Source organism: Hippocampus zosterae, chromosome 4 (genome assembly GCF_025434085.1).
Source record: "Hippocampus zosterae strain Florida chromosome 4, ASM2543408v3, whole genome shotgun sequence".
NCBI lineage: Eukaryota > Metazoa > Chordata > Actinopteri > Syngnathiformes > Syngnathidae > Hippocampus > Hippocampus zosterae.
The window spans coordinates 27,018,015-27,042,013 of NC_067454.1; the positions used below are offsets into that span (position 1 = coordinate 27,018,015).

The 23,999-nt window shown below is 42.8% G+C and overlaps 1 protein-coding gene and 1 long non-coding RNA gene across 4 annotated transcripts in view; one reads left to right on the forward strand and one right to left on the reverse strand.

The window, feature by feature from the left end:
* LOC127599696 (SH3 and multiple ankyrin repeat domains protein 2-like) overlaps positions 1-11,508 on the reverse strand; it is a 195,654-nt gene extending 184,146 nt beyond the window's left edge. For all 3 annotated transcript variants that reach the window (XM_052063834.1, XM_052063832.1, XM_052063831.1), the window contains exon 1: positions 11,284-11,508. In XM_052063834.1, the coding sequence (XP_051919794.1) occupies positions 11,284-11,493 (210 nt within the window). In that variant the 5' untranslated portion in view covers positions 11,494-11,508. The remainder of the gene's footprint in view (positions 1-11,283) is intronic.
* Positions 1,981-23,999, forward strand: part of LOC127599835 (uncharacterized) — a 117,778-nt gene continuing 95,759 nt past the window's right edge. Inside the window, exon 1 of the long non-coding RNA XR_007962186.1 lies at positions 1,981-2,172. This is a non-coding gene — a long non-coding RNA (uncharacterized LOC127599835). The remainder of the gene's footprint in view (positions 2,173-23,999) is intronic.

A 23,999-nucleotide genomic window follows, 5' to 3' on the forward strand; every position in this document is an offset into this window, starting at 1 on the left:
GCAGACTTAGCACTTCAAGGATGAGCTGGCTGTGCACGATGACTCTTCCTCCCTTGAATATCTCATTTGTTTGGACAATCGACTGAAGGAGAGACACCGGGAACATGGAGCAGAGCGGTACCAAGCCTGAGCTCCGTCCAATTCCAGCTGTCCATGGTGAGGACCCGATGCAGCTCGAAGGTGGACGACTGAATGCCAAGGAGAGATTGCGGTGATTCTCGTCTGGTGCCTGTTTCTACCGCGGTCTAGAATCACAGAGTAGCAATATTCCCGACAAGACCTTCACACATGAAGTTTGAACATGTCCTCTTTATGAAATGTGTAAAAACTCAATAATGCAATTTCCAAAAGTTATCACTGAAAGATCACCAATTGCCAAGAATAACCAGTCACCACAGCTGCAGCACACCTGCCGGCCAACCTTAACCTTACTGCCAGCAGAAGAACAATTTCGAGCTTGGCAGTAAAATGCCTAAAAAGAAGACAAAGGTGGCAAACAATGGACAATGCATCCTGCCTGATGGCACCAGCAACCACATCAGCGCTCCGCTTCACCCTGCATTACAATGAATCTTTCATTCGTATACAGTACCACAATATCTCAGCAAAACATTGGAGCTGTTTACATAGACAAAGAAAAGAAATTACCTTCTGTAAAGCACACAATGAGTGAATCTGAAATAAGCTGCTGCGGCTGCTCATTGTATAGTTAATCACAAGTCATATGAGAGTTTGCGTGCCAAATTATTATTCTGGTTCTGATTTACTAAAGTTTGTGTGTGCCAAAATGAGCAGGAGCTTGATTGCTCGATAATTACCATGACATACAATATCTTCCATTGAACATTGACATTTTAGAGCATCTGAATAATCTAAGAGCTGACTTTTAGGCAGTCACAAGGAGTCATATCATGATGTCACCTATGACACTGCGGTGGCTCAGAGACGCAGTTGCAAGGAAAGATTACTTTCCAAGCACTGCAGGACTGAGAGATTCAGGTGGTTATGTCTTCCGGCCGCCATTGGACTGTCAAATGGATCATGTTACGGTAGTAGTAGGTAGTAACTTTATTTGGATCATAGATCATGGATCATGGATCATAGACTACCTCACAAATCGGCCGCAGTACGTGAGATTGCAGAGCTGTGAGTCGGACCGGCTTCTCTGCAGCACTTGAGCGCCGCAGGGGACTGTTCTGGCTCCATTCCTGTTCATCCTCTACACCTCGGACTTCAGACACGTCACTCCAAACTGCAACCTTCAAAGTTCTCCGATGACTCTGCGATTGTTGGCCTCATTACAGAAGGGGACGATCAGGAGTACAGGGGACTGACAAAGGACTTTGTGGACTGGTGCCAGCAGAATCTCCTCCAGATCAACCCTAGGAAAACTAAGGAGTTGGTTGTGGATTTCTGCAGGAAAAAGTCCTCATCAGCACCGATGAACATCCAGGGTATGGACATAGAGAGGGTGACCTCCTACAAGTACCTTGGTGTTCTTCTGAACGACAAACTGGACTGGTCTACAAACACGCACACCCTGATTAGGAAAGGACAGAGCCGACTCTTCCTACTCAGGAAACTGAGGTCTTTTGGGGTTCAGGGGTCACTCCTTAAGACGTTCTATAACTCGGTGGTGGCCTCGGCCATCCATTATGGCATTGTCTGCTGGTCAGGCAGCATCTCAGCCCGGGACAGAAAGAGACTGGAGCGACTGGTCAGGAAGCCAGTTCTGTCCTGGGCTGCTCCCTCGACACTCTGGAGGAGGTGGGCAACAGAAGGATGCTAACTAAGCTAAAAGCTATGATGGACAGTCCCTCCCACCCTCTCCAGCCCGCCCTGACAGCACTTGGTAGCTCCTTCAGCCAGAGACTGTTACACCCGCGCTGCAAGAAGGAGAGATACCGATGCTCGTTCCTACCGACTGCTGTCAGGCTGATGAATAAAAAATAACAATCATAATAATAATAGTGAGGCGGCCCGGTAGTCCAGTGGTTAGCACGTCGGCTTCACAGTGCAGAGGTACCGGGTTCGATTCCAGCTGCGGCCTCCCTGTGTGGAGTTTGCATGTTCTCCCCGGGCCTGCGTGGGTTTTCTCCGGGTGCTCCGGTTTCCTCCCACATTCCAAAAGCATGCGTGGCAGGCTGATTGAACACTCTAAATTGTCCCTAGGTGTGAGTGTGAGCGTGCATGGTTGTTCGTCTATGTGTGCCCTGCGATTGGCTGGCAACCGATTCAGGGTGTCCCCTGCCTACTGCCCGGAGACGGCTGGGATGGGCTCCAGCACCCCCCGCGACCCTAGTGAGGATCAAGCGGTACGGAAGATGGATGAATGAATGAATAATAAGAGTAATTAAATGATGTGAGGGAAAATTGTAAATAGTACTGCGATTTATCCATTTTGTGTTCATATTGCATTTAATTGAAAGATGTTTGTTGTTTTTTTTCTCTTTTTTCTTTCTACATACATTCTTGCTGCTGGAGGCTGTAAATTTCCCCAGTGTGGGACGAATAAAGGATATCTTATCTTATTTATTATTTTATTTGATGCTTTTGTTTCTCTTTCGAGTTGACTTTGAACATTCTAATTAAGATATCCTTTATTTGTCCCGCAATGGGAAAATTACAGTCAGAATTCAGAAAGGAAAACACTGGGTAGGGAGAGGGAAAAATTCTGTATGGAAATCATTTTTGCTACGGGACAGGACCTCTCTCTCTCTCTCTCTCTCTCTCTCTCTCTCTCTCTCTCTCTCTCTCTCTCTCTCTCTCTCTCTCTCTCTCTCTCTATCTTGTGCATTTGAGTCATTTCATTTCAAGAGAATTGCTACTGGCCTGTCGAAGAGTAGTTTTGTGGGTGTGCCTTTTCAAGTTTTCAAACACAATGTAAAGCACTATGGACACACATTTGGGAGAAGTTAAATCAAACAGCTGTGATTGGCTGGCAACTGATTCAGGGTGTCCCCCGCCTACTGCCCGAAGACGGCTGGGATAGGCTCCAGCCCCTCCCGCGACTCCTAACCATGCATGGGAATGGCAAAACAAACTCAAATTTTCCAATTATGGGTAGGCTCCAATTAATGTCGAGATTATGTGCCTTTAACTAAGAGAGACCTAAAACAATCAGTCACATGGGAGTGGGGGGGGGGGGGGGCATGATAAAAAGTCTCCTTTGTTTTATGTGATTTCCTGAGAGCATTGTATCTGCTCCCATTTGGTTCCATCTTTAGGAAACATGGTATTTATTTCCACTGGTATGCAGATTACTGTCAGATCAATGTCCCACAGAGCAAAAAAGATGGTTTCTCATTAAGATCACTTTTATTCTGGCTGGAAGAAATCAAGACCTGGATGACACTAAATTTCTTGAATTTCAATGAAAAGAAGATGTGATGGTACCAAATCCACCCTACACAAAGTCGACAGTTTGTCCCTCACAGTTGATAATTCCACTGTATCACCTGGGTGTCATCCTCGACAGCTCGACCCGTTCCGCATATTTCCACCCCTGTAATATCGACCGTCTCCGTCCCTCTCTCACTCCTCACACCACTGCTATCCTTGTTCACAGTCTCGTCACCTCCCGTATCGACTATTGCAATTCACTTCTTTTCGCCATCCATCACAAATTCCTCCATAAACTTCAACTCGTTCAGAATTTAGCAGCCTGGATCATCATGAGAACCCCCTCCTTCCATCACATCACCCCCATCCTCCGACAGCTCCACTGGCTCACTGTCAAACTTAGAATCAAATTCAAAATACTTCTCTATACATTCAAAGACATTCATAACCTTGCCCCCCCCCCCCCACCCCTATCTGTCAGATCTTCAGATTTCCATTCCCTCTCGCTCCCTCAGGTCCTCATCATCCCTCCACCTCTCTGTACCCTCTGCCCGTCTCAGCACAATGGGGTGCAGAGCCTTCAGCCAGTCTGTCCCCAAACTCTGGCACTCACTTCCACCCAATATTCGTAATATTGACTCTCTTCCCACATTCAAAATCCAGCTCAAAACCCACCAATTCAGACTTGCATATTCAACTTAAATCTATCTCTTCTTTTATATATAATTTGATCTGTGGTTTTATTGCTTGCCCTTGGTTGTAAAGTGTCATTGAGTGCTGTGAAAGCATACCTGTCAACTCATACGGTTTAGCCATAGTTCATACGGATTTTGTGGTGAATCTTACGTATATGGCCGTATCGCACAAATCATATGGATTCTGAAACTTTCCAGGGTTTTTCCCCCCCTAACAGGTAGTTCTGTTTGCTTTTGCACAGAATGGTGCTAGTCTACTCGAATGCTTTCATTTTTGGTAACTTTCCAGTAAATCACGTGGTTCCTTGTTGAAAACAGCAGAGTATTTATTGCACATTAATCAGGCATTGTATTATAGAGATCTACTGTTAGAGGAATCTATGAGCTAAATTGTATCATGTTTAAAGTTTCATTTAATCTGGGCACATCTAAACGTTTGGGTGCATATCCAGCACCCCCAAATGCCGACACACAAAGGCGCCGGCCATTTGGTCGGCGGGCTGTTAAAGTCCACACTAACACGTTAATACAGGTGGGTGACCACAGGGGAGACGGCGAAACTTGGTCACAAAAGGGGAATGAATAATTCGGGAACATCGGGTGAGCAACAAAAGACGAGGTGAGAACACCCGTCGCGCCCAGGCGACATTGGCCATCCGCAAAGCCTGCAACATGTTGATTCAATCTAGACCAGACAGACAGAAAATGCGCCAATGTACTGTTGGTTCGAGGTTGAAAAACAGGTAACCAATCACTACTGAGGTGCCCGACCGGGGATGCGCTATGCAAATATCGGGGGCAGTGTTTTTCTTGTATTTTGCATATGTTACAATAAAATGTAGAACTCGCGGAGACGGGACTTTGAGTGTGATCGCGGAGCAACAACCGTCGTTTGCTCTCAGAGGTCCGCTTCCGCCGATATTGAAGACAATTTTCCTGTGTGCCGAGTCGTTTCTTTAACTTTGTCCGAGAAAATCTCTGACATCTACAATAAATATTATTGAAAATTTCGTGGGTTTTATCTGCCGTTATTTTGACATATAAAATGCTGTGGTATGTTATAAGGATTTTTTGGGGAGTTTATACAGGTTGCCGCGCCGAAAGGTTGACAGGTATGTGAAAGGCGCTTACAAATAAAATGTATTATTATTATTATTTGGTCCCAGTGGCCCTCATACATCCCATCATCCCATCCTGCAGACTTGGGCCCCCTTGCTCCTTATCTTAAAACAACAGTATCACACTTGGGGCTTAAACTGGACATTGACAGGGTTTTAAATTGGACCGTTAATCCCAGCTTCTTTCAATTTAGGCAGCTGGCTAAAGTAAAACCACTCCTTTCTCATGAGCACTTTGAAACAGTAATTCATTCCTTTGTCACATCCCGGCTGGATCACTGTATTGCACTTTACTTTGGAGTCAGCCAATCCTCCATTAAGCGTCTCCAGCTGGTCCAGAGTGCTGCTGCTCGCCTCTTGACTGGTCCTCATAAGAGGGAGCACATAACTCCTACTTTGGCATCCCTTCACTGGCTCCCAATACATTTTGGAGTTCTTTTTAACATCCTATTATTTGTTTTCAAATCTTTAAATGACCTTGCGCCACCTTACCTCTCTGAGCATCTCCGCCCCTACACACCTGCCTCAGGTCTGCGGACCAGACATTATTAGAGGTACCAAGAACTAAGCGGAGGCTAAGATGGGATTGAGCCTTTTCCCTTTCTGGTCTCTCTCTTTGGAATGATCTCCCACTGAACATTTGGCAAGCCCCTTTTGCTCCCCATCTTAAAAACCTGTCTCAAAATACATTAGTATGCTTTAGCTTTTTACTCAGCATGAGACCATTTTTTGTTTTACTGTTTTAGTGCTTTCTACTGTCTTTGTTATTAATTTATTGTTTGTTGTTGTATATATGATCTTTGCTCCATGTACAGCACTTTGTATACAGTGGTGGTTGTTTTAAAGTGCTCTATAAATACAGTTGAATTGAGTTGAGATGAAGAGAATTGGTCGAAAATTTGACCTCTGCCATGAGACTCCCGTCAAGATCAATCGCTCTATTGACCTCGGTAAGTTCCTCTGTCGGACAGCCAAGAGCTTCAACCACACATGTAATTGTGGGCTTGGAGGACAATACTGATAAATACATACATGATATGTACTTAATGTTTATTGTTTCATAACAGTTGGCCTATTTTGCAGTCAAGTCAAGTCAGCTTTTTTTGTCAAATATGCTCTATGTCGAGTGTAAGGTTGTGGCCAATGTGAAGGTAGGTCTCTCCTCATTATTACCTGCTACTACTCTGTGAATGCATTGTTTAATAATGTTGTAATAGCCCATGCTCATATTACTCAAAATGTGGTTCCTGTGATTGGAAAGAGTAGAACCTGTCAATGCTTTGTCAATACGTCAGCATTGATATGTACTGTATGTACATACATTTATGAGTTTACATTTTAGACTTATGTTTATGTGTATGCTTGATCACCCCAGGGCATGTACTTTAATGCATATTTTGGGTGAAAGGACGCGCATGCATTGTTGGGTATTTGACCATTTTTCCAATAGTAGTGGTGGAGTTTACCATTGTGTGTTTACCATTCATGTACCGGTACTCAAGAATTTTTTAGCTCAATAATTTTTTACACTTATTACTTTGTATTTTACTCACACACACAATTATGGTTGGGCTGAAAATTGGGGTGTATGCTTTCACTAACACGCTCGTTTTCAAATATATAAGTGATGGGCCGTGTGTGGGGAAATCACGCATCTTCAAGTACTTCAGAGGAACTAGTGTGATGTGTTTAGTTTGTAGACCTCGTGTTCTGCATACTCATTTTCATAATCACGCCTGATTGCTACATGTGGGCCACTCTGTTAAGTATGCGCAGTCGCGTGCATGCTCTTTTGGCTACATGCTAGCCTTAATGTGCGTGTGCTTGCATGATACATGTGACCGCTTTTTACATACTTAGGTTGAAGGGAATTGCATGTACCGGCAGACACATGCATACGTTCTAGAGGGGAAGGGAAACAACCATCCCTGAGAGGGTGTATTTGACCTGTGTTTTGGGCTGCAAAAAAACCTCCCAAAAGACATTGTCGTGAAAGCTGACACAAAAGTGTAGATGTTAGAAAGCGTAATGAAGGAATGGTTGACCAAGTGTTACGGCAAATTTTAAAATGTATTTATTTATTTAAAGCGGAACCTGTATGTATTTAATAATTCACTTGGGCCATTGACTCCCCAGACACTTCATTGTGTAATCTCATACACCAGGGGTGTCAAACATACGGCCAGCGGGCTGGAACCGGCCCCCAAGGAGGTTCCATCCGGCCCGTGGGATCATTTAAAAGTGAAGAAATGCATAAAAGACACGGAATTAATAGTTTTAATAAGGTGCAATTCATGGAGTATCCGCTAGGGGATGAACTGTTTTGATCAGAGAAGAAGACAACAGCAGTCTCAGCCTGTCACTGAGACAGACCCAACACAGCAAACGCTATCAAGGGCATGTGAATACTTTATTCTTTACCGATTTTATAGCACTCTCCTTAGTTTGTAAGGTGTCGGCAGGTATTAAATTTAGATTTTATATGCACGTGTAAATGGTCTAAAAATTCCTTTCTTTATAAATCTCATTTAATCTTAAAATGCATTACTATATTTTTCAATACCAATTACTTGTTAAAGTTGTGTGCCTTTGTACAATCAGTGGGATCAGTTGCACTGCATACTGTATATGTGAATGATAAAAGTAAATTGCAGGTTTGTCTAAGGAAATCTAAGATGCTTCATGAAATGTTTTGTAAGAGATATTCATTCATTCATTCATTTTCCGAACCACTTGATCCTCACTAGGGTCGCGGTGGGTGCCCAGCTGTCTTCGGGCAGTTGGGGGGGGACACCCTGAATCGTTTGCCAGCCAATCACAGGGCACTCAGAAAAGAACAACCATACGGGCCCACACTCACACCTAGGAACTATTTTGAGTGTTCAAAAATGTTTTTGGAATGTGGGAGGAAACTCGAGGACCCGGAGAAAATCCACGCAAGCACGGAGAGAACATGCAAACCCCACATAGGAAGACCAGAGCTGGAATTGAACCCGGTATCTCCGTACTGTGAAGTCAACGTGCTAACCACTCGAATACCGGGCCACCCTGTAAAAAATGCGTTCATTAAATTTCAACAGTTTTCTAATGTTCTTGTGCTTCTTTGGACCAAAACAAAGGAATTACATATTATTTTGGTTATTTATAGCAGAGTAAGGTATAATTTTAATAGTCCGGCCCACTTAACATCTACCAAGTCCGTATGTGGCCCACAATGTGAAATGAGTTTGACACCCCTGTCATACACCATAAGCCGTCCAGGGGAACAACATTAGACACATCGACCCATACATCATATTACACTCATATCGTATAAAAGCAAAATACCGACTGCTGTCAGGCTGATGAATAAAAATAACAATCATAATAATAATAATAATTAAATGATGTGAAGGTAAATTGTAAATAGTACTGCGATTTATCCATTTGTGTTCATATTGTATTTAATTGAAAGATGTTTGTTGTTGTTTTTTTTTCTCTTTCTCCTTTCTTCTTTCTCAATACATTCTTGCTGCTGGAGGCTGTAAATTTCCCCATTGTGGGACGAATAAAGGATATCTTATCATATCTTAATACCTGGGGCATACCGGGTAATTAAAAATGACGGCTTTATGAGGACGTCATGCAAATAAATCATGCACAATTCCCAACAGCACACGCTCATAAAATATGTCATGAATGCAAAGCATCCAAATATTTAGCGCAACTATAAATAATAGTGCAGTTGTAAATTCACGTGACTTCATTGCATGGAAAATGGGTTCAGTTTGGTTCAGTTTTTTGTGAACATGGGTGGACGCCTGTCTCTATTTCTCGCATTGAAAAGGTAGTTGCCCTTTTCTCCAAATATTCCTTTTTTGGGATAGTTCCACCACTTTCTTGTTTATAAGTAAATATTAAAAAAGATAACCCAAGTAAAAACAAAATACAGCTTTTAAAAGGTAAAGGATGTGCCACAACTTAAGACAGCTATCATTGGGTGAGAAGCAGGCTTCCCACTGAACTGGTCGCCAGCCAATGGCAGATTTTATTTATTAAGGAAAAAATGATTCAAAGCTACCTGTGCTTTGAATGGACTGTGTGAAGAAGTAATTGGCCCATAAAAGTAATAACTGCGTATAGAGGGCCCCTAAACCAAATAACACATCTGTGGAGAGATTTGACCCATGCACATGTCAATTTGTGTTGGGCAAAACCCTTTTAGGTTACAATTGCATTCTGCTAATAATTTCCACTAGACAGCATAGGAACACGAACAACTCAACTCAATGCGGAATATAAAGTGACTATAATGCCATACATAAAGTGCATCGGATGATAGGATGCACTGTTGGCTTTCGGGAAAATTGAATGTTATAAGGTGCGCCTTATGGTGCGGAAAATACACGATATACAATTACACTTAAACATTTAGGGAGGGTAGCTTGGTCAAAAAAGTAAGAATTTGAGACCAGGGCAAATACTTTTTCACAGCACTGTATGTCCCCGTGACCACTCCAGTACGAGGATAAGCAGTATAGCAATGGTCACCGGCCTTTTTGAGACCGAGCGCTTCTTGACTGACTGGTGCTGATTAATGCAAAGGGCTATTAGTTTGATGTGCTTATTAAATAAGGAATGTGCTCAAATTACCTTAATTTTATGTTATTATTCCAGATATTCAACTACACTATGTAAAGGGACCGATCATGTTAATGATTTCTCGTAATAATCCAGTAGTCAAACAGGTAAGTATCAATATGAAACATGTTTCTATAAATCTGTGTTTACATTTCCAAATGACCACTTCTACAACATTCCTAAGAAGTCAAAATGTCCAGTCACCAGTGAACTAAGTTGAGAACACTCTTCTGTTCCTTGGGAGATACTTGGTGTAAACGAGCACCAACATGGTGACCCCCTGCACTATAGAAAATGCACAGATGGATCCACACATTCCACAGTCTGAGCTGTTTATTTGACTTTCGAGTTCGATTTATTCAAAGTCAATTCAGAACCTAAAGCAGACGAAATACCAATTGAGATGAAATTCCATTTGTATTGTGTCTCTCACTATAGTTTCAGTATGCAACATCCGTTTGACCCAAAGAATGCGCGGATGTTTGAAGTTGTGAGAGATGGCACTAACATTTTCAGAAGTGTTTTAATCTTTCTCCTAATTTCAAAAGATTGAAATAATCAGAATGCTTACAGAATACAGAAACTGCCAACATATAATGTTGACAATAAAATTGTTACATATTAATTAATTCCACAGACAAATTAGAGAAGATGGTACTGAAGTATAGAACAGCATAGTTAGAAGCATAGGACAGAAATTGGAGCAGAGAGCGACCTAAACCTGTATAAATTGTTGAGATATGTATGAAGAAGGCGGCCCAGTAGTCCAGTGGTTAGCACGTCGGCTTCACAGTGCAGAGGTGCCGGGTTCGATTCCAGCTCCGGCCTCCCTGTGTGGAGTTTGCATGTTCTCCCCGGGCCTGCGTGGGTTTTCTCCGGGTGCTCCGGTTTCCTCCCACATTCCAAAAATATGCATGGCAGGCTGATTGAACACTCTAAATTGTCCCTAGGTGTGATTGTGAGCGTGGATGGTTGTTCGTCTATGTGTGCCCTGCGATTGGCTGGCAACCGATTCAGGGTGTCCCCCGCCTACTGCCCGGAGACGGCTGGGATGGGCTCCAGCACCCCCCGCGACCCTAGTGAGGATCAAGCGGTACAGAAGATGAATGAATGAATGAATGAATGTATGAAGAAATAAATATAACAGAAAATAGACTTTTGTTGTCAATAACATTCATGATGTAGGCTTTAGAAGCTCGAGAAAATGACAACCTCACATATTTTCTGCATGCTCAGCTTAAAAAAACAGGTGAGTCGTGACTGGGTGTAGATGGAGCCTTGAGCAACTGTGATTGTCATTTTCACTGTACAGAGAGCGGCAAAATGCCTGCGACTGACGATGGCGAATAACAGGTGGATTTATTCCATCTTATTCCAAAATATGAATAAAAATGCAGTGTTTACACAAGTGAAGTAAGACACATAGAATATAATATTGTCGTGCACATTTTTGAGTTGACATCCACTCTAAGGCCCCCTTGCCTCCATCATCCATCAAAGTCACTCACCGTCTGTTGCAGGTCGGGGATGATAATCCGGATGACCTGTGAGTTTATGTGTACGTCGTCTATCTGGTGTGACAAAGGCTCAGCGGTGGCCCTTATCGTTTCATAAATGGTTTCTTCATGGGAGCTTTCAGAGGCGCAGTCGTCGGAGTAATCAGAAAAACTCTGGGCCATCTCATCCTCACTAGAAGTGGGGCTCCGCGGGATCGTCATCAGGCCTGTCAGATTTTGCTGCGTCAGACAAGGAAAAGCAGGAGTCAATCAGTCAGTCTTCCTCAGTTGCTTCATTACAATACATTCAACCATTTTGGCGGTTTTCTATGACGTTGTTGATGAAGTTTCAAATTACGAAATGCCTCAACAGGAAATGATTGCCTCTTGTTACGAAAGCAATTTCAAGATACGAAAGGTAAAATACAGTAATGTCTGCTACTCGCTGCTCTGCCACTGCCTCTTACCGAGCATCTTCCTGCCTTCCCATTCGATTACAGTGCCCTCTACCGTACGGATCTACTTATGTAGCTAGGTAATATATAGATATATATCGATGCGGCGTCCTTGTCATTCGCCCCTCAGACCATGAAGTGTTCAGCTTGTTTTAAGTAAATGTGAATCACCCAGAGTAAGTGTTGAGTAGTCCGGCGATTGCTCACTATGCTGATATTTGCCTTGGACATTTTCGAAGGATTGTTAAAAGCGGACAAAAGCAAACGTCTTTGAATGCGTTCTTTACAAAAAAAAATTCTGAGAGAGAACAGGGGACTAAAGAGGGCAAAAAACGATGAGGACGCAGTTAAAAGTTGTTTGTTAAGCGCTTTGTTACAGCTGCCGCTATGGTGAAAGTGCTATATAAATCAGCATGTATTGTATTGTATTGTATTGTATTGTATTGTATTGTAAAAGTTAAATGATCATCACTATATGACCATCACTTTATTCTTTACTCTATTCTTTAGAGGGGGTTCTACATTAAGCACAACTCTCATTTATTGTGCAGTAATCCTTTGTAACATGCATTAGTTACATATTTTGTTTCATTCTTATACTTTAGAAAACATTTGTCAGAATGTTTTTTGGGGGTTGGGGGGCTTGGAACGGATTAGAGCATTTACATGCAAAACGCGTCTCTACTTATAAAATGTTTTAGTTGAGACATTTCTCGCAGAACCTATTCATTTCATAAGTAGAGGTACCTCTGTAGAAGACATTCATAAAATTTGGAATGCATAAATATTTGGAGGGTGACCGATGTGCAGTATATCATGTATCTCTTAATCAGGTCACAATGTTGCTGCGGCAGCTGAAGCTGTTCCTTTGAGTTACAAGGTGTGACACTTTTCAGAAGAAACTATCATAATGTTGCTCATGTTAGCTGACAGCCAACCCCTTGGAATTGAAACCGAGAGTAACCTCCAAAGAGCTGACTGTGGAAAAATAGTCACTCACACAGCTGACAATTGCACTGTATGTGGCGAGAGTTACAATTTTCCAGAGCATGATTGAAAACCATTCAAAATTAACCGAGCATTTGTTTTACAGTGTCATAAGGATGAGTGATAATGTGGTACAATTTTCCATCTTTCATGAAATGCACAGCAGCAGTTCAGGCAGGCACTGACTGCAAAGAATTGTAATTGAAATGGCAAAAAAGATTATATTCACAATTATGTCAATTTGCACAGTTACTACTGAGTGGTGAAAACTCAAAATCAAGATACTCTGCATTAAATTCACGTGGCACATGCCATTTTGTTGAGCTGTCTTAAATTAAAGATGGGAATCTACACTTCACTCATATCTTGGTTTATTGATTGTTTGCATACCGGCATGTAAACAAAGTCATCGAAGGTCAGATCATAGATAATCTGTCATGGTCCAAACCTAACATACAGTTGTGCTCCAAAGGTTACATACCCTTCGGGCCAGGGGCAGTCGAAAAAAGGCAAGACCTCTGTCAAGGCTTAGGCTTCAACATTTATCAGTCACATTTGTCAGGCATAGGTAGTATTGGTGTGTTTGGCAAAGCATGTCAATTTGAGAAAAGAATAAAAGGCACGTAAGGATACAGATAGTCTTCAGTATTTTAAAAAAATAAACACAGATTGCATGCCTGTGTGAACATAAGAGATTAAAATGAGAGAAAAGAGCAAGCTCTTCGTGTCATAGTTAATCATTTTTGTTCTGGCTTGAGCGAGAATGCTCATTGCTACATGAAAGTGCACTCTTTTCTCAAGTATGCTTTTAAGAAATTGGCTAACTTTCAAATTGCACAGACACAGAAGTGACTTGCAAAAAACTACCGGTAGTAAAATATTTTCGACAATTGGCATTCTGCTTGCATTTGTTTATCTGCACTTATTTGCTCTTTCGAATGCTCTTAATTCAACTCCTATCAATGTTTTTTTTATTTCATCCAGACAGCATATGTACCACTGCTTAATTGTTATTGTCCTCAATTACATACGGGTTTCCTGCGGCGATTATGATTTGATGTGATGATTTTGACAAATCAAAAGTCAACCGGATGGCAATCAATCCATCATTGGTCCCTAGAGGCACCAAAGGGTGGTGATGTTTTTAAAGCAATATAATAAAGCTCATATGCATGCAAATTAAAAGCGCAATTGTTTTTGTTTGATCCCCTCTTCATTTAAACGAGAATGATGGGAGCTGACTGAGACTGAAAAGGAGAGTGACAGGCGTAATCACCAAGGCATTCATGCTGCTCGGCATGGCGCTTTTTTTGTTTGGCTTTATTCAAGATCCGTCTTCTACCAGGGGAATCATCTGGCCCCCCTCATGGGATTTTTTAAAAATATTTAATATGTTTGCGAATAATATTTACTACACATTTACTGCATTACAACTCAAAACATCATTATGTACAGTTTGATGTTCATAGCATCTACCGATGTCAGGCTGCTGAAAAACAATTGTAAATAGCACAGCCACCTTATCTATATTTATATTTATATTGCAATTAATTGAACGGTGTCCAGTCCATTGAAACTTTACATTCACTTTATTTTGTGAATGCAAACACTTTGTTTTTCTTCTTTCTATTCACAATTTTGCTTCTGTAGACTGTAAATTTCCCCAGTGTGGGACGAATAAAACATATCTTAACTTACCGGTAATCTTAATGATTAACCCTTTCAGGGACATCGGTTACTACGGTGGACAGTTTATCATGTTTTCAGGTTACAATTTAGAGTGTTGAATCAGCCTGCCATGCATGTTTTTGGAATGTGAAAGGAAACCGGAGTACCCAGAGAAAACCCGCGCAGGCCCAAGGAGAACATCCAAACTCCACACTGTCACGCCGCGTGCTCGCCAGCAGGTGGCGGGTTCTCCCGCCGCCTGTTCGGCACACCTGCCCGTTATTTCGGGCTGATTACGTGCCTTTATTAGGCGACTCCGGCAGTCATCTCACTGCCGGAGAATTCCTCGCCGAGCCATTATTCGCTCTCGCTATCTATTTGCGCTATTGCTATTTGCCTCGTTGCATACTTGCCTTACGACCTATACTTATTGCCCACTTATTTCGACTTTCGATATTTCGTATTTTTATACTATTTCCACCAGCGCGATTATCTCCTCGCGTTTGCTCTAGCCGCGAGCGTTTTCTGTTTGTTTCCTGATCCTTATTTGATCAGCGTTTTCTGTTAATTTCCTGATCCTTATTTGATCGGCGTTTTCTGTTACCGTTTTTCCCTGTCGGGCTCTTTCTGTTGTTTTTTTCGTTCTGTCATTAAAGACACCTTATTTTGTGACAATACTCTCTCTTGTCTGCTTTACCTGGGATCCAACTTATTTAATTCATTTGTTCTGCTCGGAGCGATTTTTTTTCCCCTCGAGCAGAACGTGACACACACAGGGAGAACGAAGCTGGAATTGAACACGTTACCTCTGCACTGTGAGGTCAATGCGCTAACCACTGGCCCACTGGGCCGTCTTGTTAAAAATATTTAAATATGGGTGGTCAGTCAGGAAAACATGGGACTCTAAAAATGCAGATTTTCTTCTAATTTGAGGCACGGTCAATTATGCATGATGGAAGACACTATAATGAATATCTGAACTACAAAACAAAGACTACCCACACGAAGGCACCATCCTGAAGCCCATTTTTACATTAATACCATTCAAGTTTAATGTTCAGCAGAAGGTTTAATGGAAAATGTTCCATTATACAAACATGACCCAGTTCCGCCAAATGCTTACATCTGAGTCCTGTCTACAGCCAATGAATATTCATGAGAAACTATATTGAGTAACAGGAGGGAAAGGAGGGAATAAACTATTCAACCCGACCTGCAAATGAGGCCCCAAAATATTCAGTACAGTATGTTTCATGACAGTCAGTATACAATTATAAAATTGTACAATTATAAAATGGTATACTGTCAAATATCAAATATGACATCAGTGTACGAAACCTGTTGGCCAACTTTGTTGTTCAAGCTCATCACTGCCTTTGCACTATTACTTGGAACGTGCTCCACCTTTAGTGGACGCAAATGGATGAGAAGTCAGCAGATGGAGTTGAATTCAATCTGATCAAGACATAAATAGAATCTGCCAGACAAAGTGAAGAAGGCTATAAGATCTCAAGAAACAAACACATCATGCCACGGTCCAAAGATTTTCAAGAAATTAATGGACCTTGAGACATAAGTGAAGAAGTAAGTTACTTTACCAAAAGAATAATTTGCAACAACCCCATTGGGCGGCATCGGATAGTGATTATCTCCTGCTCTTGTGCAAGAAAAGGGTTGTGCTTAAAATGGTGGTATTAGTGGAAAACAATTTTCAGTAACTTTATTCGTCCCACACTGGGGAAATTTACAGCCTCCAGCAGCAAGAATGTATGTAGAAAGAAGAAAGAAGAAAGAGCTAAGGAGCCCATTTTGATTCGGCACAATGCACTTACAAATGCCCTACTTAAGTGAAAGTGCATTCCCAATTGACTGTGTATATTAAAAAAAAAACATTTGAATTGTTTAGCATTTCGAATCAAGGTATGTGTGGGGATTTCTTTTCTTGATATTCATCCATCCTATTGAAAAGGTTAACTTGCAAGTAATGCAAAAATGAAACCTGCAGTAAATTTCAGATAAAACTCTATGGAAGACTTTGTGAGGTCAAAAGTCACATTTGCGGTCAAGTGTGGCCTGTACAGTGGATGACTGGTCGATTGAGGTTGTTTTTCTCCTTGTGTCTACAAGGTACACCCAAAGGACAAATATGCCTGAGGTAACACCATCTGAGGGTTTTTTTTTTCCTTCCTCGGGAATGTGAGCTCAGGATAAATTCTGTCAAGGGGGGAAATTCTTAGAATTGTTTTTGTTTTCTCTTGATTTCGCGAATGTGATTTGGCTACACATGTCAGAAGAGAAAGAGGCATAGTTTACAGATCAATGACCATTCCAGTATTTGGGAAGATTGCAAAGGGGTCGCGAGAAGTAAACAAAGATGTTGGGCGTCAGAGCATCTGTTTTTGGCGGAAAATGTCTTCGTTTACAGGGGCAGAGAGTGAAGGAGGTGAGCTATGGAAGGCCCACAAGTACGGATGTGATGGCACCACGAATGGCACATTCAGTGAAGGGCACCGTGCCAGCAGTTGACAGACATCCACTCTTGCTGTATTGGGACATAATTGTTTGGTTTGAGGGTTTAATAACCCGAATAATAGAGAAATAATGCTCCACTTGGGCCCGGTTAGACAAAGTCGCTGTGCTATGACTGGTACAAGACATGTTCGACTTATGGTTGGCTGCTGTAGGCTTAAGGGTGGCTGTTGCCTGTCACTAGGCTAAATTCTGTCCTTGTCGTATCACTAAGATAGATTAAGATTAAGATTAAGAAAACCTTTATTAGTCTCGCAATGGAGAAATTCCAGATTCACAGCAGCAAAGTTATGAAAGGAAGAAGTAGAACAACAAAAAAATAGGAGCTGCTGGAAAGGCAGCCACTCTCGCTGCGCCATTTTGAAGTCAAAATAACAAAAAATAACACAAGACAACACATAGGACAGAGACAGTCGTGCAATCTTCACCACTTTTCTGCATACACTTTGTTGTCTGAAGCAGTTATAGATGAAAGAGGAGAGGATCAAAGTGTCCTTTCACCAGTGGATCAGAGACATCATGCTGAAAAATGTGCACACGTCTGCTACAAGCAAAGTTTTGAAAGCAAACACGAAGCTGTAGCGTCCATTGACGAAAAGAGATTAGTTCACTTCTCCTGTCCCACATAATCCGCTTCAAACTCCAAGCCGCGACTCCCAGCTCCAAATCCGCATCGGCACTCTGCGCCAACGCTCCTTTCTTCTCATCGTCGGCTCCTCAAGACCTCCATCCATCCAGCCGCAGACCGTTCAACAGCACCGATCTCTCTGCTGAACAAAGCGGGGCTGTGAAAAATGCTGCCCATTACAGGCGCAAGACACAAGCGCCCCGGGACTGTCCAGCAACGACAGTCAAATGGCGCCGACATTCCTCCAGTCAAAAACAGTGCTGGTATACCCATGCTGCCGAGAAGGCGCAACCACCAAGCACAGAGTCTCCTCCTTGATTAATGTCGTGGCCAAAAAATGCTGAAAAAGGTCCACATCAAGTCCACACGACGTAACAACAAACACAAAGTGACAAAAGAAACACAAGAACAACAAAAAAAAGCAAGGCTCATGAGAGCACTTGCTGACGGCTGCCTACTCGGGCGCCATCTTGACTTGCCTGAGATGTCACTTGTGAAGGTATATGAACTGTGTTTTTCAGGAAACAAATGGACTACGCACTCTCTCAACATGTCATGTATAATTATTTGTATAATTATGGTAACTGGGTTCTGTTCAGGGAGGTTGCTGTGCTCCTCTCTCATGGTCACCAGACATTGTGCACTGCTGTTATGTACAACCTCCTTCTCCCATATGCCTTTCCAGTACCTTTCAGTTTCCAGTCTTGGTGGGTCAGCTCTGTTGTTAGGACCCTACACTTTCGCAGGTTGTGTTACGAACAGCCTGTTTATTCATCTGGCCTCATTCTCTTTTATGTACTGCTTTAGGCGGCTGGACAAGGCTTGGAGTTTCATGTGCTTCAGGTATGGTCATCTGGATGTACCTCTCGGGTATCGGCCTTTTCATCACACCTCTCTGGGCCTCCGTCAATTGACTCACATCTTTCCGAGCCACCTTAATCTTGGCCTCCAACCTTCTTTTCCTTGGTGGGTAACATATCTCATGGCTTCCATGGTTGCTCTTGTAGCCAAGCATCTCAAGGATCACTGATGCTGAAGCGTGTATCGGCTCATTGGTTTCCGTGATCGTTACGGTAGGGATCGCCCTCAGTGCTGCATTCACACTTTCCATGAGACTTTCAAGCGGTACTTCACATAGCCGTTGTAATCGGTTTCTAGGTTGCCCGGGTTTCATTCTCACCATGATCTTGCACATCATTGCGCATTCATTGGTGCTTGCCTCCCAATCTCTGGTATGAACTCCTCCTCTGATCTGGCAGCCTGGGGCCCTTCACCATTGAACCTGCGTTGTACCTCATCAATTTCAAGTTGTGACAGCAGTTGCCGTTGTGGATGATGGAACACTGAGCTACTAGGTTGTTTTATGGTCAACCGTGACTGTGGGTTTCCAAGTAACCATTTAGCCCACATTCTCTGCAGGTTAACCCCTCTGACTAGTGTTGCTTGAGTAGTAGCATTCCAACAGAGCCATGTTATCACATCTCGCCCATCTCTGCTTTGTTCCAATAGCCCATTTTTCATCAAGGTGCTCTGGTTCCCCAGCACCTAACGCAGACCTTGTTTGGCCGGGCACCGTCTGAGCCGGCATGTCATTACTTTTATTGTCTCTCATCATTGTATGAGGTAGGCATTAGCGTCAAGAATCAGTTATGTTTTCATTTTTTTGCCCCAAGCGGGATTCGAATCACCGCCTCCCGTATGCCAAACTGATGGCTTACCAACTGAGCTATCCAGCCGCGTTATGTATATATGTGAAATTTTGGTTGCTGGTGAACAAAATATCAGTCGGCGTTGAAGGTTGGGGACAACTACCCTACCCAATCTCCTTCAATACTTACACACACACACACAAAACCCCATTGCTTCACTATTAAGGGGTGAAATATGTGTCACCAGAAACTAAATCTGAAGCATTTATATTTGAAGTTGAATGGCTGAACTTCAATAAGTGCATTGAAAAACTGAATTCATAAATTGAATAAAGAGATTGCGGCACAGTGGTCAACGGGTTAGCACAGGTGCCTCACAATGCAGAGGTCTTGGGTTCAAATTTGGCCCCGGCCTTCCTGTCTAGACTTTCCATGTTCTCCCGGTGCCAGCGTGGGTTTTCTTCGGGTACTCCGGTTTCCTCCTTTCCACATTCCAAAAACATGTATGGCAGGTTGATGGAACACTCTAAATCAGGGGTGCCCAATGCGTCGATCGTGATCGACAGGTAGCTCGCGGACTGGTGCCAAGTCGATCGCGAGGGGTGGAAAGGGAAAAAAAAACAACAAACATATGTGTATCTCTATGAATGTTTGTAATTATTGTTTTTGTGTTAATGCACAGTGAACCCAAAACATCCAATCAGTCTTACTTTCACAAAAAGTATTTAAGAAAACAAAAAATAAAGCAGGTCACGTGCGGTGGCGCGTAACTGCGTCACTGGAAGTCGTTAGCGCTTAGCAGTCTGCAATGGCAGCTTGCGATCAGAGCTACTGCGATAGAGCCTTTATTATTATTATTATTATTATTATTATTATTATTATGTATTGTTGTTGCAGCGGAGACTGTGGAAGAGAAGTGAAGAATAGAGTGCAGGCAGGATGGAACAGCTGGAGAAAAGTGTCAGGATTTGTGATACAAGGGTGTCAGCTACGGTGAAGGGAAAGGTTTACAGAACAGTTGTGAGAGCAGCCATGATGAACGGTCTTGAGACACTAGCAATTGGCAAAAGACAGCAGGCAGAGTTACAGGTGGCTGAGTTAAAGATGCTGAGATTCTCCATAGGAGTGACAAGGATGGACAGGATCAGAAATTAGGTCATCAGAGGGACAACCCAGACAGGAAAGTTTGGAGAAAAAGTTAGAGAGGCCAGTCTGAGATGGTTTGGACATGTACAGAGGAGGGACAGTGGATACATTGGGAGGAGAATGTTAGAGATGGAGCTACCAGGTAGGAGACAGAGAGGAGGGCCAAAGAGGAGATTCATGGATGCCGTGAGGGAAGACATGCAGGTAGTTGGAGTCAGAGTAGAGGATGCACAGAACAGGGAAATTTGGAAATTAATGACTCGCTTTGGCAACCCCTGAAAAGGGACAAGCCGAAAGGAGAAGAAGAAGATTATTATTATTATTGTCAGGCAAAGTGCATTTCGTGTACAATTCACCGATGGCACTTGCAAAGTATGGAAATTATGGAGTGACGAAAGAAGCATTTCAAAACTATACACATTACAGGCTGCAAAAGTGAGTCACATGCCTCCGCGCCAGGCTGTTGGTCATCATGCCATGCGGATATGTGTGCCTGCGCATGCACATGTGCGCAGTAACGAGTCGATCGCGGAAGGTTGGTTGATCAAAAAGTAGATCTTTGGTCAAAAAGGTTTGGGAACCCCTGCTCTAAATTGTCCCTAGCTGTGATGATTGCGAGTGTGAATGGTTGTTTGTCTATGTGTGCTCTGTGATCGGCTGGCAATCGGTTCAAAGTGTACGCTGCCTCTGCCGAAGACAGCTGGGATAGGCTCCAGCACGACTGCAACCCTTGTGAGGATAAGCCGCTTGGAAAAATGGATGGATGGAGTAGTCGATAGAATTTTCAGCAGTTTTTTTTCTTCTTTACACCCCTCGCGATTGACTTTGGACCAATCCGCGATCTACCAGTCGATCACGATCGACTGAATGGGCACCCCTGATTTAAGATAAGATAAGATATCCTTTATTCGTCCCACACTGGGGAAATTTACAGCCTCCAGCAGCAAGAATGTATGTAGAAAGAAGAAAGAAGAAAGAGAAAAAAACAACAAACATCTTTCAATTAAATGCAATATGAACACAAAATGGATAAATCGCAGTACTATTTACAATTTTCCCTCACATCGTTTAATTACTATTATTATTATGATTGTTATTTTTTATTCATCAGCCTGACAGCAGTCGGTAGGAACGAGCGTCGGTATCTCTCCTTCTTGCAGCGCGGGTGTAACAGTCTCTGGCTGAAGGAGCTACAAAGTGCTGTCAGGGCGGACTGGAGGGGGTGGGAGGGACTGGCCATCATAGCTTTTAGCTTAGTTAGCATCCTTCTTAGAGTGTTCCATTAAACTACCATGCTTGTTTTTGGAATGTGAGAGGAAACAGGAGTACCCGAAGAAAATCCAGGCAGGCACGGGGAGAACATGCAAACTCCACACAGGAAGGCCGGAGCCAGAATCGAACCCTGCATCTCTGCCATGCGAGGCCAACATGCTAACCAGTCGACCACCGGGCCTACCCTGCTTGTATTTATGACTTTGTGTGATTGCTCGTGCAACCAGTGTACAAACATGTACAGATGTGCAAAGTGGAAGTCCCGCTGCTGGTGATGTGCGCCTAAACTGTCAACAAATAATTCAACAAAGGATTATTGAGCCTGCTGTTATTGTTATTGTCACCTCTGCAATAATCACACAAGCAAGATGGCTGGTCAGTGGAGACCAGTCATTGCTTTCTTTCCATACACTGAACCTGGCTTGGAGCACAGATCATTCATTGCATTAACCATATATTTTAAGAGTGAACCAAATACCTCTATAACTACTGAATTATACTGTCTGCAAGTTGAGATGGGGTCAGCATTTTAAAATGCTGTCATGTTAAGATCATGGTTCATCCATCCATCCATTTTCTGATCCACTTTTATCCTCATAAGGGTCGCGGGGATGCTGGAGCCAATCCCAGCTGTCTTCGGGCAGTCGGCGTGGGACACCCTGAACCGGTTGCCAGCCAATCACAGGGTACAAAAAGACAACCAAACATCTGCGCTCACACTTACACCTCAGAACAATTTAGAGTGTTCACTAAGCCTGCCATGTATGTTTTTGGATTGTGGGAGGAAACCGGAGTACCCAAATAAAACCCACACAGGCACAGGCAAGACATGCATAATACACCCAGGAAGGCCATAGCGGGGATCGAACCCACGACCTCTGCACTGTGAGGTTGGCAGGCTACCACTGGAGCACTGGGCCACCTGATATCATCATATTGAATACAAATGCTTTTCTTGTCACTTGTAGGCTTTGTCACGTGATTTTTGAGCTTGTACGTATGTGTATGGAAGTACATGCAATTTTTTTTATCCACCTAAACTCATCAAAGGCAGACTTTAATCTGCTGGCGCCCAGAGTCAAACCCATGACCTCTGCACTGTGAGGCGGACGTGCTAACCGCAGCAACTGCAGTCAGAGAACAAAACTTAATTTTAATTAATTAATTAAATTTAATGTATGATCTGTACATTGTCAGTGAATATACATCTGACGGCTACTTTTATCCTTGGAATTTGCCGGAGAGCAAATTATGAAAATTAAGACTTTTATTAACATTGCTAATTTCCACAGCACAAATAAATATGCTTTATTTGCATATAATACACATGTACACGTGAAAAAATGTCAATGAAAAAAGTAACAAACTCCTATTGTCTAAAATAACACTGTATACACCTGTGTGTATTTTAACTACCGGTACCCCAAAAAAGAATCATTGCCATCATTAAAATAAAATAAAATACTATTATATAGCATAATCATCTGTGTGACCATTTTCAAAAATCTAAAGACCAGTACTGCATTAATTCAACTGTTTTTGCTGAGGTTTCCTCAAATGAAATCAGTGAAAGGCTCATTTGTCAGTCTGGTTCCGGTTATGAGATTTGATGTCATTCATGTCAGAAAAGGTATTCTTATCTTGATGGTCGTGTAACAATGATTCCTGGCCACAGCAGATATCGCTTCATCTCATATCTTACAACCATATGTGGGCTTTTTGTGTTGTGAATTGTCCAACACGCTCCTGCCAGAAGCCTCTCCCTCCAGCAACAATCACCACATACCATAAAAAAATATCTCTGTGTCTCAAAACATGCTGTTTATCTCCCGTTTTTGGACCGAGGTCCAGAACGCTGACAGTATCAAGTTTTGGAAATCTCATGTTTTGATGCTCCTGTTGAAGTTTGATATCATTACAAAATGTGAGACACTAGCTTTTTAGGGCAAGGTTTTCTCTTCCTTTGAACGTATATTGTATGCAGCATGTTATTTTTTGCAAAAATGCAGCAGAAAGGTTTGGCGAGGAGGAGAAGAAAAGGCCGGGAACAACGTACGCAAAGAATCAAAGAGCGGTAAGGATCCACAACATCAGGCAGGAGATGAAAACGCTGAAGTCCCAGTACAAGGCGGCAGGACAAGAGGAACGCACTGGCCTGGCCCAGCTAATGTGCATCCTACGGAAAAAGATTAGAGTTCTCCGCCGTGCAGAGTGGCACCGGAGGCGGCGACGCGAGAGGGCACGGAAGCGTGCTGCTTTCATCGCTAACCCCTTCAAGTTCACAAAGGATTTGCTGGGGCAGAAGCGGAGTGGCAATCTGGTCTCCTCGCAGGAAATCATAAACCAACATCTGAAGCAGACGTACAGCGACCCCGCAAGAGAGCAGGAGCTGGG